Source organism: Sus scrofa, chromosome 2, assembly GCF_000003025.6.
Source record: "Sus scrofa isolate TJ Tabasco breed Duroc chromosome 2, Sscrofa11.1, whole genome shotgun sequence".
NCBI lineage: Eukaryota > Metazoa > Chordata > Mammalia > Artiodactyla > Suidae > Sus > Sus scrofa.
The window spans coordinates 102,170,594-102,191,844 of record NC_010444.4 but is presented as its reverse complement, the minus strand read 5'-3'; the positions used below and the strand labels follow the sequence as shown (position 1 = coordinate 102,191,844).

The window sequence follows — 21,251 nt, the reverse complement described above, 5'->3', positions numbered from 1 at the left end:
TATAGTTGTGTGATCAATTTAAAACTTCAGAATTAATAACCAAGAATCTAGACTCCTTTTCCCCAGTAGTTCATTAGTAAAAATGCCAGTATCTAGTGAGGGAGCCAAATGTTTGTTAAGAACAAATACAATTTTTAATACATATAAATGCTTATAGTTTTGGTGAAAACCATTAAGACTAAAGAATATATATCTTCTGGTCATGTAACTTTTATTTTTAGTTATTTTTCTTAATGGCTGCACCTGCAGTATGTGCTAGTTCTCAGGCCAAAGACTGAATCTGAGCTGCAGCTGTGGCAATGCTGGATCCTTCAACCCACTGCACTGGGCTGGGATTGCACCTGCACCTGTGTAGCAACCTGAGCTGCTGGAGTCTGATTCTTAACCCACTAAGCCACAGCAGGAACTCCTGGTCATGTAACTTTTAAAAATTCAAATATCTACTTACTATTTACTTAACAATTATTGACTCATTTCATTAGGCTAGCAGTAACTCCTGACAAGTTTTTCAAGATAGAGGCAGTTAGAACTTCTTAAGAAGACATCAAGTGTCTAAAACTTCAGTATTGTTTCTTTTGTAATAGGGTGCACACATAGTGTGTCTGGATAGAGGGTTTGTTTGTTTGTTTGTTTTTTGTCTTTTTGCCTTTTCTAGGGCCGCTCCTGTGGGGAGGGGTCTAATAGGAGCTGTAGCCACTGGCCTACACCACAGCCACAGCAACGCGGGATCCGAGCCGCATCTGCGATCTACACCCCAGCTCACAGCAACGCCAGATCCTTAACCCACTGAGCAAGGGCAGGGACCGAACCCGCAACCTCATGGTTCCTAGTCAGATTCGTTAACCACTGCGCCACGACGGGAACTCCCTGGATAGAGGTTTTAAAGTAACAAATTTGATTTAAGGTGCCACATTTCAAAACACAGGAAATCCTTCCTTTACGTGGTTCACATATGCATGGATATCAGTTATCAGTTTAGTTCCCCAACAACAGGGTTCAAGTTTTAGTCACTGTTAACCAAAATTTCAGAAATGGAGATTGAGTGAAATAAAAGTGTTTTTTGAGGGTTTGTTAGGTTCACAGTTCAAAAGACGCAGATTTGAGAAGCACTTTCCAGTGTTCTACCAGACTATACACTGGGGGAGGCTTGTAAAGCCAAAAAGCTGCTGGAGTTCCAGTGATGGCTCAGCAGAAATGAATCTGACTAGCATCCATGAGGATGCAGGTTCGATCCCTGGCCTTGTTCAGAGGGTTAAAGATCCGGTGTTGCCATGAAGTGTGATGTATGTTGAAGATATGGCTTGGATCCTGCGTTGCTGTGGCTGGGGTATAAGCCAGCAGCTACAGCTCTGATTGGTCCCCTAGCCTGGGAGCCTCTATATGCCACAGGCGCGGCCCTAAAAAAAAAAAAAAAAGCTGCAAGGCCATAGTTAGTTACATGAGTTGTTTATCAAGAATTGTAATTGAGTTCCCGTTGTGGCTCAGCGGAAATGAACCCAACTAGCATCCATGAGAACTCAGGTTGGATCCCTGGCCTTGCTCGGTGGGTTAAGGATCCAGTGTTGCCATGAGCTGTGGTGTAGGTCACAGACGTGGCTCGGATCCCAAGTTGCTGTGGCTGTGTCAAAAGTCAGTGGCGGAGTTCCCGTCGTGGCGCAGTGGTTAACGAATCCGACTAGGAACCATGAGGTTGCGGGTTCGGTCCCTGCCCTTGCTCAGTGGGTTAAGGATCCGGCGTTGCCATGAGCTGTGGTGTAGGTTGCAGACATGGCTGGGATCCCGCGTTGCTGTGGCTCTGGCGTAGGCCGGTGGCTACAGCTCCGATTGGACCCCTAGCCTGGGAACCTCCATATGCCGCGGGAGCGGCCCAAGAAATAGCAGCAACAGCAACAACAACAACAAAAGACAAAAAGACAAAAAGACAAAAAAAAAAAAAAAAAAAAAAAAAAGTCAGTGGCTACAGCTCTGATTGCACCCCTAGCCAGGGAACTTCCATATGCCATGGGTGCGGCCCTGAAAAAGACAAAATAATAATAATAATAATAACAATAATAATAATAATTGGAGTTGGTGAGAAGCAAGGATGCTTAGACTGTTTGGGGTCAGAAATGGTTGCAAAGGGAGTTCCCGTCGTGGCGCAGTGGTTAACGAATCCGACTAGGAACCATGAGGTTGCGGGTTCGGTCCCTGCCCTTGCTCAGTGGGTTAAGGATCCGGCGTTGCCGTGAGCTGTGGTGTAGGTTGCAGATGCGGCTCGGATCCTGTGTTGCTGTGGCTCTGGCGTAGGCCGGTGACTACAGCTCCGATTGGACCCCTAGCCTGGGAACCTCCATATGCCGAGGGAGCGGCCCAAGAAATAGCAAAAAAAGACCAAAAAATAAATAAATAAATGGTTGCAGAGTTACAAGGGGAGACCTAGAGACCATAACGCTGTGATGGCAGCTAGTGTCTTCAGGCCTGGAATGGTTCGAAGTAAGTTCAAGTTCTCAGTGGTGCGGGGATGTACTGGAGACCTGATTCTCCCTGACCACTTATGCCTGACTCCGATTACTCCTCTGTAATGTCAGTTTGTCCTCATTACCAAGGTATATTAACTATGAGTTATTGCATAAAGTATGAACATTCACATTCATATGCTGCTAGTTCTTTAGGCTACAAGTCACTATGTAGATTACGTATGTGTATCATAATCAGCGATTAATCATGTCATTTCGTTCAAAGTCTATCGGTGCTGGTCACTGCACATCTTTTAGTCAGTACTGACACAGACTGCAAAGTGTGTAGGTGTGCTGCCTCCTTGTGCCCCGGTGATAAATCCACGTTCAGAAAAATGGAGAGTCAAAAAAGGAAAATGGTCCACAAAGATGACTATACAGTCAAGAAGTAAAAAGTGACAACACTGATACACTCAAGATATCAGCCAGAGGAACTTAGTGAAAACATGCTCATTGATACCAATAAAGAAGGCCCTAGAGGAAGTGACACTAGCAAAAATCTTCGCATTAAAGGAACTCCCAGAAACATATCATGAAAGTGCAAAGAGGAAAATGTAAGAAGGTGATTCAGATTTAGAAAGGAATATGACAGTTTGCCAAGGTACAAAGAAGAGGCCTGCTCTGTATTTTAAGTTAAATAAGAAGGCAAGCACCGTTCAAAGTACTTTTTTTTTTTTTTTTAACCAAAAAACCCAAAATACTTTAATTCTCAATGTTTCAAGTGTTTTCAATTACAGTGCATTAAATAAACATTAGTTTTATAATTTTGTCATTTCCCAATACATTTAGGGAAGGAAGAATTTTTAATATTTTGACAAATGCTTTGAGAGTCCTAGAAAGATGGTCATTTTTCCAATTGGTTTTTGTTGTTGTTGTTTTGCCTTTTAGGGCTGCACCCATGGCATATGGAGGTTCCCAGGCTAGTCCAGTCAGAGCTACAGCTACTGGCCACAGCCACAGCAACGCAGGATCTGAGCCACATCTTCGACCTACACCACAGCTCATGGCAGCGCCAGAGCCTTAACCCACTGAGTGAGGCCAGGGATTGAACCCATAACCTCATGGTTACTAGTTGGATTAATTTCCGCTGCAGCACAATGGGAACTCCTCAATTATTACAGTATCTCTTGTATAGTTTTGGCTTTCATGGTCATTTTTATGATCCTGACCTGTGCAAAGTGAGGACTGCCTGGACTTTTTTAGTTTTTCTTTTTATAAACATATTTTATGCAGAGGTATTCAACTTGGAAGTGGGTTCTGAGTTTTAACCCATTTTATTTTTTGTAAAATTGTCCCTTTAGTTTTTGTCAACCAGTTATTGGTCAAGCTTGATTTAATGCGAATACAAAATTTTCAAATTTTTCTTTAAAAGTGATAATAAACAGTGAGCAAATGCCAATAACGTGGATATATAATGTTAACTTCTACTTTTGAGCACACACAGTGTACCTACCTTTTTAAGCCAATAAAGAGATGTCTGAAATGTTGAAGATCCAAAATTTTCTCCTGAAGATGGTGAAGGATAGGGGTGTGGTAAATTCAATCCTAAGTACAGAACAAATGGTTGAGTGTAATTCATTGCTTCCTTTCTTAACCACTTTACAGCTTTGTCTGTATTCTTCCAGTCTCCTTCCATCACTCTTACTTTAGTTTTTTTAGAGATGAGGTTAACCATAGGCCTGCCTTCTTGTCTGAGTAAGAAAGCAACATCTCTTGTCCAGGCTTCCACACGATTGCTGAGGAGGCAAAAGACAGGTATATTGTGCAGTATTTAAAAAGTTTAATAAACTGACTAAGCACAAATAGAGCAATATGGAAAATAATTCTTAGACTCAGTCATGCAAATCTTCAGGCTAACAATACTAGATTTAATTAAGAAAGTTACTGAGCATTGCAAATTCAAAAACCAAGGGAAAAATAACAAGAATCAAAAATTCACTGATGTGTTCTTTAAGCTTATTTAGGAGTTCCCGTTAATCTCAGTGGATTAAAAAGCTGACACAGTGTCTGCGGGGATGTGGGTTCTATCCTTGGCCTCACTTAGTGGGTTAAGGATCCAGCATTGCCTCAAGGTAGGTCACAGATACAGCCTGGATTTGGTGTTGCTGTGGTGTAGGCTGGCAGCTGCAGCTTCGATTCAACCCCTAGCCTGGGAAGTTCCATATGCTGCAGGTGCAGCTGTAAAAAAAACAAACAAAACAAACAAAAAAACCCCCGATAGATTATTTAGAAAGGTTACTTTTCCTCAAAACAAAATATTTAGTAAAATAAGATAATGCAAATTCCTAGTATTTCTCCTGAATTTTCTCGCATTTTGTCTTTTTTTTTTGTCAGAATAAGAGAGTTCCTAACCAAAGGTACTATAATTTCCTCCTATCATTAAATCTTTATATTAAAAAAAATCTTATCTCTCCTGTGCACCTTATGTGTTTCTGAAGTTTCATGTTTTTGTTTTTTTTTTTTTTTGTCTTTTTGCTATTTCTTGGGCCGCTCCCTCGGCATATGGAGGTTCCCAGGCTAGGGGTCCAATTGGAGCTGTAGCCTCCGGCCTACGCCAGAGCCACAGCAACGCAGGATCCGAGCCACATCTGCAACCTACACCACAGCTCACGGCAACGCTGGATCGTTAACCCACTGAGCAAGGGCAGGGACCGAACCCGCAACCTCATGGTTCCTAGTCGGATTCGTTAACCACTGCGCCACGACGGGAACTCCTGAAGTTTCATGTTTTAAATTGTTTCCAGGTACATCTTATTTAAGAACAATTGTAACTATGATTTAAGCTATCTAAGCTAACAGTAATGCAAATTTTTTATCCATTACAAACTAGATGTATTTTCTCTAGCTGATAATTTGCAAGCTAAATGTTTCGATGCATTCAATTTCTCTAAATATTTTATCTCACTGCTTGATAAGTATATAGTAGTACTACTACTTTTTATCAAACAATAAGGAAGTATTTTTAGTTGGCATAATCGTTTAGGAAGCAGTCTTATACATTTCTAAGAAGCTTGTTTTGGTTGAGGCAAACATGTCACATGCATGCTTAGGAGAGGGCATGGAAGCAACATGCCCTTTGCTCATGTATCTCCTCCTCTGGCTGTTCCTGAATTCCATCCTTTTATTTATTAATTTATTTTTATTTTTTATTTTTGCTCTTTAGGGGTGCACTTGTGGCATATGGAGGTTCCCAGGCTAGGGGTCCATTTGGAGCTAAAGCTGCAGGCCTACGCTACAGCCACAGCAGTGTAGGATCTGAGCTGCGTCTGTGACCTACACCACAGTTCATGGCAATGCCGGATCCTTAACCCACTGAGAGAGGCCAGGGATCGAACCCACAACCTCACGGATCCTAGTTGGGTTCGTTAACCACTGAGCCATGAAGCGAACTCCCATCCTTTTATAATAAACCGGTAATCTAGTAAGTGATATGCTTCACTGAGTTCTGTGAGCCACTCTAGCAAATCAATGGAATCCAAGGAAGAGGTCATGGGATCCTCTGATTTTAGAGCTGGTGGGTCAGCAGAGGTGACAACCTGGACTTGTGATTTGCATCTGAATTGGGGCAGGAGGGGCAGTCTTGTAGGACTGAGCCTGTAACCTGTGGAAGTGAGTTGAATTGTAGGAGTCCTGCTGGTGTCTGGACAACTGGTAGCGAGTGGAAACCATCCCATACAGGGGAACTGGGACAAAACCCTAATTGGTGGTCAGAGCCTTACTTGGCTTTGGATGAACTCAGGTGTAGACTACTGTTCTGATTGTCCAAACCAAGCTATTCAGTCGACCTTTCAATGCAGTTATGAGTGAGCCAGGACATCTCAAGGAAGGACCTTGCCTTGGAAGATGGCTGTACTGAATCCAGATTGCCATCTTTCACCATAGCAATGAGTAAGTGTGATTTCATTTGGTTTTTCTGGTAAGGTTATACCCTTTTCCCTTTCCTTTTTTAAAAAAAATTAAACGCTGTGTTTCTGGGATTCTTTTAGCCCAGGTTGGTCCCCTTAAGGATAAAAAAGGCTGAAATCAAGATGATTTTGGCCCAAATTATTATAGCTAATTTAACCTTGGCTTCATTTTTGCCCTCTTACTAAGTAGCACGTGATTTACCCTATCTTAGTGTCAATCTCTTTTGTCTGTTTATGAGTATGTATGCTTTTTGGCATGATTCCTATAATTGCTGGCAACAAAGAAGCGGATAACAAATGCTTTCACAGTACTAACAGGGCAGCAGGGATAAGTTTATGGTTGAAGGTAAAGGTTCCTCTCTCATCAGTTTCCTCTTTTCCTCTTTGCTCTCCCAAGAATCCTGAGTAAACTAGCTGATTAAGAGATAATACTTTGGTTAGTTGATCCATGTTCAAGCATTGTGCCTAAGTATAAAATAACAATTTACTCCATTATAACTTAAGAACATCTAGCACTTTTTTTTAAGAGATTCAATATATATTAATAGTTACAGTCAATGTTGACTCTCTCTCTGCTGTCACACTCCCTGGGCCAGCCCAGTTCCCTGGGGCTCTTTGTGAAGAAGATGCAGTGTAAGGACTAGGCTGCTACAGGAGCTGCAATTCTCAGCTCAGCATCCCTTTCCCAGCCTAAAGTTCTCCTGGCCTATAACACTAATGAGGAAAACAGGGAAAGAAAATGTGAATATCCAACCTCATAATTGATGTCAACTGCTGTAACAGAAAGATAACTCTTAAAATTGTAATTCTCTCTACTAAACAACCAATGTCTCCATCTCTTCCTAACCAGGCCAAACTATTGCACCAGGAAACATTGTCATTTGACCATTCAGACCTACTTGTCTTATTGTTCAAAGTGTTATCTCCACACCCCCCTCCCCTACCAATATTTGCTATAATCTTCTCCAAATATAAACTTACTAATTAGTTGGTCACTGGGAACATTTTGAACAAATTTCTTTCCATTCTATTTCTATGTACTTTGTCTGGAATATTAAGAGTATGGTTTCAATCAGGACAATTAAAAAGAGCTTGTATTAATGAGGAGGAACCAGAACTCCCTGTGGTTTAGATAGATACCTTATGATTGTCTCATAAATTTACCCTGTTCCTTGCAAATAGGCACAAACATAAAGTGTGTAGTTTCCTTTATGCAGGCACTTCTCTAAGTGTGGCCCAGGGATCTCTGAGAGGTCCTTGAGAGGCTTTCAGGGGGTTCACGAGGTCAGAACTATTGTCATAAGATTTTTTTTTGCTTTTTTTCACTCACAAGCTCTCCTGACTATATGGTGGAAGAGATCATTGTAACATGGCCTCAGGTGGGAGCTGAATGTGGAGTATATCTATTTCAAAGGAGTGTTCTCTATAAATCAGAGAGGCTTCAATGTGTCATTTTGTGCTAATACACTAAGAGCCTCCCTTTGCAGAAATGTAAAGGAGCTTCTCAAAGAGACATGTTTCTGATAAAGGTATTCACAATTGGTTACATCTTATCCTACCTCCCTCTGAGTTGCAGTTCCTTGTATGTTTGCAACTCCAAGAGTGGTCTATGGACCAGCAGCAGTGGCATCACCTGGGAGCTTGTTAAATATGCAGAATCTCAGGCTCCCTCCCAGACTCACTGAATTGGAAAGGGCAGTGAATAAGATGCCCAAGTGATCTGCATGCATATTAAATTTAAGATGCACTGCTCTACATAACAGTGTTAAGAATTTTCATGCTAAAAACTCCTGAATTTTTAGATAAGATAATTAAAATAGTTTCCATAATAGCTCATGAACAAGAGAATTATTCTACCTTGGATTGATTCCAGAAAACAAGGTGATGGCTAACCGCACTATCAGACAATCAGCATTTGATCAGTTCTTTTTAACAGTAAAATCTCCTCCTAATATAAATGGAAAATAAAACCAACACATTAGCAACTAATTATTTCATACATATTTGTATGTATGCCATTGCTGTGTGGGTTTTCTGTGCCAATGCACCGAATTCTACTGCAGCATTAAATACTGTCAGCCCACAGGTAGCACTGGATGAATTTACATAATAACAATCACACTGGAAAAAATATCACATATTAAAATTGATAAGCTTACTTTAGATCACTAAATAATTAACTATCACACTTTAACAGTTATGTAGAGGGGAGTTCCCATCATGGTGCAGCGGAAACAAATCCAACTAGGCACCATGAAGTTGCAGGTTTGATCCCTGGCCTCACTTGGTGGGTTCAGGATTCAGCATTGCCGTGAGCTGTGGAATCGGCTTGGATCTGGCGTTGCTGTGGTTCTGGCGTAGGCCAGTGGCTAAAGCTCCAATTAGACCTCTAGCCTAGGGACCTCCGTATGCTAAAAGGACAAAAAGACCCCCCCAAAAAAGTTATGTAGAGATGGAGCTCTTTCTCTTTCTCACACACACATTGTTCTTAGTGGAATTTTTACAGCTAATGTGTCTCATATAAATCTCTGGCACGGAAAAATTACAATTCTGAATCATGCCCTTGCAAATTTCACTATCAGTCTAAAAATTTGGTAGGAAAAAATGGAATCCATATTCATTCCCATTAAATCTTCTTCTCTCAAAGTTGAGAAACACACACACCATTTTTTAAGGGACTCAAAAGGTTGTCATCTATTTTTACATGTATCATCACTCACAGAAACCGTAGGTTTTAGTTGAATGACTGATACTAACTGGCCATTCGGATTGGAATATCATTTTTCAATATACATTATTTAAACATTCAATATATGCATGTTTTCCCATTGATTAATTTTATTAATTTCAGCCATTTTCTATTTTTAGTGAAATAACAGTAGCTGGTGCCCTTTAATCTCTTTTGTATGCATAGAGCTATTCATAAATACAAAAAAATCATGGATTTTTTTACCACTAAAAATGATATTAAAACTGTACTGGTACCATAATACTTATATATAATTTAAAATATGTTATATTTAATATATAATATTATAATATATAACAATAATATATCATTTGAAATATAATTTAATAATTATATTGATATATACTTTACATGATTAATTCATTACTAATTATAGTTATTAATTCTGTTATATTCTATATTTTATTAAATATTTATGTAATTATATATTATAAAATTATATGATAGTAAATTTCAAACAAAGGTTCTGTTTTGCATAAGTATGGGGGGTGGGTTTTCATGGATTTCATGGACTAGAGGTTGTGAACTCCCACCTAGCCATTTCCTAGTCTACTAGTGAATTCATCACTATGGGAACATCAGTATTTATAACTTTGAATTCCTGGGTGACAGTGACTGTAGCCCTTAATGGAATATTTGCTGCTGTTTGGGCTTACTTAAATAAAGCCAACCTTTTCAATTCAATTCAAGAAATATTTGTTGAATGTTTACCATGTATGTGCAAGGCACTGTGCTAGGCTAGACCTTGAGGTAACTTCCTTAACCACCAAAATGATAGTACCACATCATATCCACTCAGGCATAAACTCCTTCTATTACTACACTTTAAAAAATAAAGGACCATTTGCTACCTTGAGGAAAAAGCAATTGTTATAAGACAGTTTGGCTATGATTATAACTAAGGGTTTAGATCCCATTTATTACTTTTATATTAAAAACAGGGAAGATTTTTCTTAAACTTTTAAAGTAATTTAACATATCAGCTTAAGCAACTCTAATATTTAAAAATTTTATAAGCTTTTGTTTTTCAATATACAGAAAATATCATCTGGACAAAGTATCCATATGACTGAAAGATAAGGTGGGTGGATTATCCTCCAGTAAATCTTTTATTAAGAATTTACCAAGTGTGGAGTTCCTGTCATGGCACAGAGGAAAAAAGTCTGATTAGGAACCATGAGGTTGTAGGTTCGATCCCTGGCCTTGCCCAGTGGGTTGGGGATCCGACATAGCTATGGGCTGTGGTATAGGTTGCAGATGTGGCTTGAATCTGATGTTGCTGTGGCTGTGGCATAGACTGGCAGCTGTAGCTCTGACTGGACCTCTAGCCGGGGAACTTCCATGTGCCTTGGGTGTGGCCCTAAAACAAAAAAAAGCAAAAAAAAAAAAGAATTTACCAAGTGGTCACTGCACTGAACATGTTACCATGTCCATAGCTCCTGCTGAAGAGGTGACCCAGATGACCACAAAGGGTAGGATTTGACTCTCCTTCCATCCTGTTGACTGGCCTGGGGTGGGCATCTGACCTAAGGACCAGATCCTTGCGTCCTTAACCTGGTTGGTGATTATAATGGAGTCTGGGATGAAATATGAGTTGGGTCTATCATCCTTGTTTACAGAATTTGGAAAGGAAAACCAGCAGTTACCTAGAATGTTGCCAGTTAGTTCAGTGAATAATTGGAGATGGTACACAAAGACAGTCAAGTCATGGATGTGACATGTTTTCCAAACTGCCTGCCCTTGGTGGGGTGGGGGTGGGAGTGGGATTTCCCTTTGTGTGGGTTTTAATAAGGGGGATGAGGTCATCATCCACTACAGAAGCTGAAGCGGGAAATAAACCCTCTCCCCACATCCTTAGGCAGCTGGGGTGTAGCCCTGTGACCTAGGCTTGCCCATTTAATACTGATATTTAGGTCCTGAGATTGTGAATCTTGAGGGAGTGACACAAAGACAGAATCAGCTAGAGATTAATGATGTAGCAGTGCCACCAGGAGCATAGTCCTGGCCAGCCTGGCATAACTTTGGTGTGTTCTCAGACCTGGAGCCTCCCCCAGTTCCTGTTTCCTGAGTCTAGGTCTCCAGCCTTTGTTGATTCTGTAAGTTGACTAAGTTTTTGTTTGTTCATTTTTCCATTTCTTGCTCACAACTCAGTAGAGTGTAACTCAGGATCTTGTTCAGTAGTTTCTAATAGTAATACTAGCTTAGAAATCTTTTCATTTTTGCCAAAGGTATGGTAGAGTATCAGTACAAAACTATACTCTCTCAAAAAAGGCAGAGGAAATTCATAGTTTCATGCTTTTAAGTGTATCAGTATTTCTATCCTTGCATCTACCAAAAAAAACATATCCAAAACTCCTAAGAGAGCAATTTACAGAAACAACAGTCAAACTAAAAATAAAAATAGGTGCTAAATTTTGGGGGAATCCAGTAACAACAGTTTTGCTGTTGTAAACTTCTACTTCTTGAGGGCTGATACCTACAAGTAACTTTATAATGCTATTACAAAACAGGATTGACATTTTCTCTATTGCAAAAGATACTTTTAAGAGTCTCTAAAAGACATACTTTCAGAGCTTGAAAAGACTGGGTCTAATTGAAGCTTTCATATACAAAAGAGAAAGTACTGGGTTTTAACAATGAGAATTCTGAAGAAAAAAACGTTTTAGTCAAATGAGGCTATAAATGCTCTCAGACTGAAATGCACATTGCAGGAATTTCAATGTGAAGTTTTTTTTTTCTTTTTCTTTGGCAAGTAAAGGGATTTTAATTTTCAACAATTCAAACGTATGAATATTTCATAAGCTGAATGTTTAATTCCTCAATATTCAGCTTTCTCACTTTGGCGTTCATTAACCATAACACTTTATTACTTTTCAAAATTTTACAAAGATAATATCTGTTGTGATTCGATAGAAATTCAAATATCATCAAGGTTTGATTACAAAAATTAAATTGTATTGTCCTCAAAACAGTCACATTTTGGTTTATTTTCCGGCTAATTCTAAAAGTCTAAATTCATGCCACAGTTTCTTTCAGCTGCCTAAGGCAGATCTCTCTATGAGGTCAAGGGAGGTTTTTTCTCAGTCAGTTTTGAAAGAATTTATTCAGTCCCCATAATCTTCCTTCCCCCAGATCTCTTTCTGCAATATATATTTTGTAAAGTTCATTAGGGAATTTAGAAAAAAACAGATTAGCAAAAGGGAAATAAAAATCACTAATTCTATTGCAGTGGGACAACCCACTGTAGTATTTTGGTATGTAACTTCCCAGTTTGATCTAGTATGTGTATGTATGTGTGATATATGTGTATATATTTAAAAAAGGAAATTGTATATACTGTTTTGTAATTTTAGAATTGTATATATTTAAATATCTTTGTGTCAAGTGCCATAAAAATATTCCCTACCAATTTTTAATTGCTTTCTAATATTTTACTGTGTATATGTTTACCTCAGTTTAACTAATTCCCTACTGAACAATTTTTTAAATACTGATTAAATATTTGATACTTAAGATTTTTAATGAAAATAATAACAAATAATTTTTGAAAATAGTACTTGCCTCTCCAAAATGTTTTATAACAGAAATAGGAAACATCCTTTGGCACTGATTATAAAACTAGCTCTATAGAAGTCATGTGGGACCAGTCATTTTTAGAAAGCCAAATTTTTCTGACAGTCGAGGCTCTTTAAGAAACATACACACACTTCCACAGTTAATCATTTGGGTTAGCACTGTGCTTTACTTCCTCACATAGTACTACTTTAAATGTTTTCCTTGGTTAAGTCTTGTTAAATGACTAAGGATTGTTACTATGGAAATAAGCTATTATTCTCAGTTAAAATGTTTGCCCTCATACTTAGTTCTCAATTTTTTAGTTCTTTTGCCTGCTGTTAATGAGTTCTGTGCTTCCTTTGTTGACAGATATCAATTTTTAATTCCTTGTATGCTTGAGAAATTTTTTTTTCATGTGAAAAATCCTTTTAATACATTCTGGTCTTGCTTGAGTCACACTTGGGATATGGTAGATAGTACTATGGTTCTTACTTTGTTTTTAATATCAGGAATGCTGATTTACCCATGTACCTCTAGACATTTTAACTTTTTTTTTTCCCCTTTTTCTGCTGTACCTGCAGCATATAGAAGTTCCCAGACCAGCCAGGGATCAAATGTGCTGCTGTGGCAACACCGATCCTTAACACACTGTGCCAGGCTAAGGATGGAACCTGCACTGCCATAGAGACGATATTGAATCCTTAACCTTCTGTGCCACAGTGAGAACTCCTTAACATTCTTCTTTAGAAATTAAGGGTGAGTCTAAAATTTTTCATATATTCCTTATAGAATATATGAATTTCTGCATTCTAGTCTCATATGAGAAAAAGAGGTGCTAATAAGCCAGATTCTTCATGGCTAACTGCAATAGGATGTAGTCAATGAAAGAGCCAACTGGCAGGATGGAAGGACCACTCAGAGAACCCAGGGAAGCTCTTAAGGGGTGATGATTAGATCAAGAAATTACACGAACTCCAAAAAATGCCTCTGAAATAATCATGGGATTTGATCAGAGCACGAGAAATATATGTTCAAGGATAAAAAGAACAGAACCATTCCAAGGTTATTATTTTTTTAGAGAACAAAATCTTTATAGAGATTCTCAAATTCAGCTTATCTGATGAAGCATGCAGGTTATTTTCTGCCAGCAGCCTCAGACTGTTGTTCGAGTGGTCCTCATGTATTAAGGCTTTACCTCTCATAGTTTCCTTACAGGATTTCTGGCTAATCCAGTATCTTCCAAAAGGTTTTCACTTTACTATTTGGCTGCCTGTGTTCAGAAATTTCTCCGTTCTGTCCTCCATCTGAGCCTACCAATGTTCTACTTCTGAGCTATAAAATGTTATTAATGTAAAATATACTTTTTAAAAAAGTAAACTATTAAGAAAAATATTGCTGGAGTTCCCCTCGTGGCGCAGTGGTTAACGAATCCGACTAGGAACCTTGAGGTTGTGGGTTCAGTTCCTGCCCTTGCTCAGTGGGTTAACAATCCGGCGTTGCCGTGAGCTGTGGTGTAGGTTGCAGACGCGGCTCGGATCCCGAGTTGCTTTTGCTCTGGCCTGGGCCAGTGGCTCCAGCTCCGATTCGACCCCTAGCCTGGGAACCTCCATATGCCGCGGGAGCGGCCCAGGAAATATCAAAAAAAGACAAAAAAAAAAAAAAAAAAAAAGAAAAGAAAAGAAAAGAAAAATATTGCCAATAAGACTATAGCGGAATTTTGTGATCATCAATTGGCAGATGCATTACAATTTCAGAGATGTTAAATTGTGAAAAAAGTGTACCTTAGTATCAATTAAATATAGTACTTTATAGTCTTTTCTCCTACTCCTTGAAAAACAAATCTGAAGGTGATCACTTTCTCCTTTAAACAGAACTCACCATATTTTACTCTGTCCTGCAGTGTTTTAGACTTTTAAAAAAACCTCCTCTTTTGGAGTTCCCATCATTGCACAGTGGAAATGAATCTGACTAGGAACCATGAGGTTGCAGGTTTGATCCCTGCCCTTGCTCAGTGGGTTGAGGATCTGGCGTTGCTGTGAGCTGTGGTGTAGGTTGCAGACATGGCTCGGAACTGGCGTTGCTGTGGCTCTGGCGTAGGCTGGTGGCTGCTCCAATTATACCCCTAGCCTGGGAACCTCCATATGCTGCGGGTGCAGCCCTAAAAGGACAAAAGACAAAACAAACAAACAAAAAAACCTCCTCTTTTAAATTATAATGCTAATGTTAAATTAAATAAAAAAGTTAAATCTTCACATTATTGGATATCTTTAGGCTCTTTTCCAAGTAGCTTCAAATGAACTTCCACATGTGGCCAGCACTGGCAAAAGGAGGAGATACACTTCATTGTGGGTAGCTAAACACAGTAGCACAAACCTCAGTAATTAAATGGAAAAAAATCTAAGAGTTGTAATGAGATCGAAGACTCAGCTACCACTGGTGTTTGAAGAAAGTGATGTAGGAGTTACAGTAGACAGTATTCTAAAGATAAATAGCCCCAGCAGCTGCTTCAGCCGAGAAATTGCTAGTCTTCAGCAGTGAGGGTTCTGGGGAGTTCTTGTCATGGCTCAGTGGTAATAAACCCAACTAGTACCCATGAGGATGTGGGTTCGAACCCTGGCCTTGCTCATTGGGTCGGGGATCTGGCGTTGCCATGAGCTGTGTTATAGGTCACAGACACGGCTCAGATCCCACATTGCTGTGGCTGTGGCATAGGCCAGCAGCTGTAGCTCCAATTTGACCCCCAGCCTGGGAACCTCCATGTGCCTTGGGTGCAGCTCTAAAAAAAAAAAAAAAAAAAAAAAAAAGAAGAAGAAGAAGCGAGGGTTCTGGAATAACAAAAACAGCAGGCTTCTTCACTATCATAAATCATTCTGAGAATGCACTTAGAATAATATAAGCTGTTCTAGATACTAGATTTCATTTAAAATAATAAAATGTTACATGTGGGGTTCTAAAAAGGCTTCTAAAATGACCAAAGGAATGGATGTCTTTCCACTATAAGGACAAGAATAAAATAAACTCTTCCTCAATAGAAACAGACTCACAGACAGAGAGAACAGACTGTGGTTACCAGGGGGGAAGTAGGTGGGGCAAGGAAGAATTGAGAGTCTGGGATTAGTAGAGGCAAACTACTATATACGAGATGGAGAAACAAGGTCCTACTGTGTAGCACAGTGAATGATAATCAATATCCTGTGATAAACCATAATGGAAAAGAATATGAAAAATATATATATACATCAACGGAGTCCATTTACTGTACAGGATAAATTAACACAACATTGTAAGTCAATGATAACTTCATTAAAGTTTAAAAAATAAATAACTAGGAGTTTTTTTTGTGGCTCAGTGAGTTAAGGACCCAACATTGCCTCTTTGGAAGGTGCGAGTTGAATCCCTGGCCTTGCTCAGTGAGTTAAGGATCTGGTGTTGCTGCAAGCTGCAGCACAAGTCACAGATGTGGCTTGGCTCTGGTGTGGCTATGGCTGTGGCATAGGCCTCAGATGCAGCTCCGATTTGACTCCTATCCTAGACACTTCCATATGCTGCAGATGTGGCCACAAAAAGAAAAAAATATAAATTAAAATAAATATATAAATGAGTAAATAAATTCTTCCTTAGAATGGAGAAAACTGGTCCAGAGGCATGTATTATCTTAGATTTTAAAATAATAGTAGATATGGATGCGATAAACAGATTTATTCATTAAGCTGCAGAATTGAAAGAGACTCTATGGATGCTGTTCTGAGTTCTGTCACTTCACGCTTGGTCAGTCTGGTTCTATTTAGAAAGCCTGAGTTGCTGGTCTGGAGGCCGCGGGGACAAGAAGTGGGGTGTTAGCAGCCCATGATTTGCTTTCCTTTGCTGCTCACCAAGAAGCTCAAGCTTAGGAGTTTCTCACAGAAATTCTCATTTTGGAGGTAGACCTTTATTTTTCATTTGTTTCAAAGGATTAAATATTTTCTGTTGTGTCTTGGCTTCAGAAAAACATTAAGCTACATGAATTGAGAACATTTATGATTACAATAGTAGTAAGATGAAATGATGGGGGTTTTGATTTTAGGTTTGAAACTTTTAGCTAGGAAAGCTAAGACAGCAGTTTGCTTAAATTTGCTCCTGATGCCATTAGAATGTAAGTCCATGAGGCTAGAGATTTTCGTGTTTGATCACTACTGTATTACCATCATGTAAAAATAGTGTCTGGTACACTGTAGGTGGCTCAATAAGTATTTTCTGAACGGTTATTCCATACATATGATTTTACTTTTGTAAAGGATCATTTTTAGTGTTAGCATTTTAAGGAATGTTACTTAATGTTTAACTTCTTTAATGTACTGATCTTAGAAATCTAGTTTTCAAAATGTCTATATAAAATCTGCTACCTCCTGGAGTTCCCACTGTGGCTCAGTAGTAATGAACCCAACTAGTATCCACGAGGATGCAGGTTCTATCCATGGCCTCACTCAGTGGTTTAAGGATCTGGTTTTGCTGCAAGCTGCAGCCTAGGTCATAGGCTGCAGATGTGGCTCAGATCTGGTGGCATTGCTGTGGCTGTGGTGTAGGCTGGCAGCTGCAGTTCTTTGACTCCTAGCCTGGGAACTTCCATATGCCATGGATGTGGTCCTACAAAAAAAAAAAGGACAAAAATAAATAAATAAAATCGGTTGCCTCCTAATTCTACACACTTCCAAGCTAACATTTTCTTTGATTTTGTTGATTTCAAAAAAATTTACATGCTAGTGTCAAGTTGATCTGATCCTTTCAAATATGGGCGAATAAACTTAAGGTTCAAAATGTAGGTGATTCAGTGTGACATTCCTAAGACCAGACTGATGAGATAAAAGTTTCCCAACCTGATCTGCTTCATAATTCTTCATTTGGGGAAGGGGGTGCTGTTTTGTGCACTGCAGATTGCTTAGCTGCAACTCTGGCCCCTCCCCTCTAGGTGGCAGCAGCATTCCCCCTGTGGTGTCAACCAAAAATGTCTCCAGACACTGTCAAAGGTCCTGTTGGGGTCAAAATTGCCCTTAGTTGAGAACCACTGTTTGAGATACTGGACACATATTGACAAAAGTTTTACCCCAAAGCGAAAATGATCAAAACACCCTATGAATTAACTACACGTTTCCTTTCAATTGCCGAGAAGATACAGCAAATTTGAATCTAATCAAACCTCCTATAAGCGCAATACCCAGAATGTGAGGGGAGCGGATTGATATCAGGACTTTATAAACCACGTAACTGTACTTCACTGAAGTCAAAAAACTTCAGAAAGGAATAAGTTTTAAAATAATCCAGTGTAAGCTCATTCGATGAAATTGGGATCGTGGGTAGGTAACTTGGATTGGTTTTATAGTTAGAAAGCGGCATCTTAATGCGTAGTACCACCAACACTGGTCTAACAGTTGTCTGGAAGAAACACGTGTGTAGCCCTTCAAGTTCCCAGTCTGGTGTAGCATAGCATATAGAGGAATGGACACATAGCTGGACTAGTGTCCCTAAACTGGTACAAGAAAAAAGCGTCACTTGATGCCAAATAATAAAAAAAAAAAAGACAGAGACTCTTAGTAAGAAACAAAAGGAACTTGTAATTCTGGCTGAAAAATATAAGAAGGTTCAAAAATGGCCAATTTCACTGGAAAGGCAGCAGAAAGTTAAAAAAGTGAGTTTTGATTTTGAGAGTCAGTATATCAAAAATAGCATATGTACCTATTTATGATATTTGATGTTGAGAGAACTTTTTTTTCCTGAGGCCCATTTTTAGACTTGCACAGGAAAATCTGAAAGATAATGTGCCATAATTCATGTAATGATTTCAGACATGCTAGTAATAGGAACCTTGGCCAATCTGTTGGTCAAATGACTATGTAGGTATGAACACCACTAATACAAATAATCTTGATAGCTTATTTCAATTCCCTAAGCTCTGGTGAGGAGGTAAGTAAATAAAAATATACTACAAGCAGTTATACTGAAAACCATTTTTGATCTTCCAAATACCAGTGTGGCTTTTTTCCTTTTATTGATTTTTGACCCTATGTGAGAGAGAATATCAATGTATATCAAATAATAAGCATAACTTTTTATTCCATTCATTCATTGAACAAATGTTTAATTGTGTACCTACAATGTACAGGCACTATGTTGGCAGTTGGAATAAAGTAATGAAAAAGAGAAACAGGGGAGTTCTCATAGTGGGTTCAGAGGTAACGAACCCGACTGGTATCCATGAGGATGTGGGTTCAATCCGTGGCCTCGCTCAGTAGGTTAAGGATCTGGCTTTGCCGTGAGCTGTGGTATTGGTCACAGATGCGGCTTGGATCCTGTGTTGCTGTGGCTGTGGCATAGGCCAGTAGGACCCAGCCTGTGAACTTCCATATGCTGTGGATGCAGCCCTAAAAAGACAAAAAAAAAAAAAAAAAAAGAAAAAAAAGAGAGAGAGAGAGAAACAGGCCCATGTACTCCAGGAATTGTTATCCCTCTGAGGAATAAAATTCAGATTGTACTTTAAACATCTCACAAAGAGAATGATAGTGATATGGAGTACAAGGTATTCAACCCTAGATTTCTCTTTATTATTGGACTGACTGAGGAAACAAAGAAAGACAACAATTTCAAGTAGGATAATATGAATACTTCTATCTTACTTTGGATTAACCTTACCTTCCAAAAATTAGAAGGATTTTAAAGAGAAACTGGTGAAACTCAAGAAATTAGCACATATTTTATTCAATCCCCACAAGAAAGAAATTAAAAATCAGCTTTGATAATGTTCCCAAGATATACTATAGAGGAAGTAAGATTCCAAAGCAGGCAATCTGATTCTGGATCTCTACTCTTATCCACTATGCTTGGTTGCTTAATTTCAGGACTGAGTAAAATTAAAGAAAAAACAAAACAAAACAACTTAGAATAGACTCAAGTTGGAGAGAAGTGACAAGAAAGCAAGTATCAAGAAGATTTATGGTCTTTATAATTTTTGTCTTTTTAGGGACACACCTGCAGCATATGGAATTTCCCAGGCTAGGTGTTGAATTGGAGCTGCAGCTGCTGGCTTATGCCACAGCCACAGCAATGCAGGATGGGAGCCACATCTGCGGCCTATACCACAGCTCACGGCAATGCCAGATCCTTAACCCACTGAGTGAGGCCAGGGATCAGACCTATACCCTCGTGGATTCTAGTCAGGTTCATAACATTCTGAGCCACAACAGGAATTCTGATTTATGGTGGGTTCATAACCTCTGAGCTATAATGGGAACTCAGATTTTTGGTCTTTAGAACAAATTGTAAAGAAAATAAAGTAGCCATTATATAACTAAATGAAAATAAATCATGGACTAAACAATTTTATAGACCTTTAATATTCAAGAAAAATAAAATTATCAGCATATTCATAATTTTAATATTTTAAGAAGATTAAAGAAAACTAAAGATTTAGCTAAATTAACAAAATCAAGGGATTAAGAGATTTACTTTCACCTCTGTGGAGAAATAAATGTCAAGAAGGGTGTATGTGTTATAGCAGAGGGCTACCTATTAGAATTATTTTTTATTTTTTACCTGATGGAGTGATGTCCTGAAGTATAGTCCAGTTTTCCAAATTTTTGTGTTCGGTAGCCATGCTTCTCCATGACATCCATCCATGTTGTGTAATTTGGATCTAAGCCCTTAAAGTTATTCCAAGATTCTGTTAAGTGAGTGAAGAGGCCACTCCACATTGCTGGGGGGATAATGAGATCAGTGTAAAGCTTAACAGTTTGTTTTAATGATTGAGATAATTATACTAAGAGAGAAAAGAGACTACTAGTTTGGAACTTGTGCTCTGCAAGAAGATATACCTTCATGTAAATGTTTTACCTAACATTTTTGATTGTTACCTCATTTTACCAAGGGGAAAACTGAAATGAGTTACTATATCTATTTTACAGGTGAGTCTCTAAGGCTTACAGTTTAAGTTGTTTAAGGTAAATACAGTTGGAATTAAATATAAAGCCTGTCTGACTTGAGTCTTCGTTCAAGCACAAAATAATCAGTGAGTATTTACTCGTTAATTTTCTAAGTCAGTCAGATGAAGTATAGATCTCATTTCCCCAAAATCCTCAAAGATTTTCCCAATTTCTCATCATGGTGCTGGCTTGCCACAAAAAACTTAAGTGTACTATCTTTTCTTTCATTTTCTACAGCTGTGATTGTTTATTCAATAAATCTTTCTTCAAATATTAACAGACCTAAAGGGAGAAACAGACTGCAATACAATAATACCAGGGGACTTCAATACCCTACTTTCAACAGGAAATAGATCTCCCAGACAGAATATCAATAAGGGAATTACTGGACTTAAACTACATGTTAGTCTACATGATAGACTTAACAGACATTTTCAGAACATTCCATCCAAAAGCAACAGAGTGGACATTCTTCTCAAATGCAAATGGAACATTCTCCAGGAAGATCATATTTTAGGCCACAAAACAAATCAATAAACTTAGTAAGACTGAGATCATATCAAGCATCTTTTCTTACCACAATGACATGAAACTATAA

The 21,251-nt window shown here is 38.7% G+C and overlaps 1 protein-coding gene across 2 annotated transcripts in view; it reads right to left on the bottom strand.

The window, feature by feature from the left end:
• Positions 1 to 21,251, bottom strand: part of ARSK (arylsulfatase family member K) — a 46,205-nt gene that overhangs the window by 18,449 nt on the left and 6,505 nt on the right. For both annotated transcript variants that reach the window (XM_003354206.5, XM_013991487.2), the window contains exons 3-4: positions 20,268 to 20,427; positions 3,949 to 4,231 (exon numbers count right to left, since the gene is read on the bottom strand). In XM_003354206.5, coding sequence (XP_003354254.2) covers positions 3,949 to 4,231; positions 20,268 to 20,427 — 443 coding nt within the window. The remainder of the gene's footprint in view (positions 1 to 3,948; positions 4,232 to 20,267; positions 20,428 to 21,251) is intronic.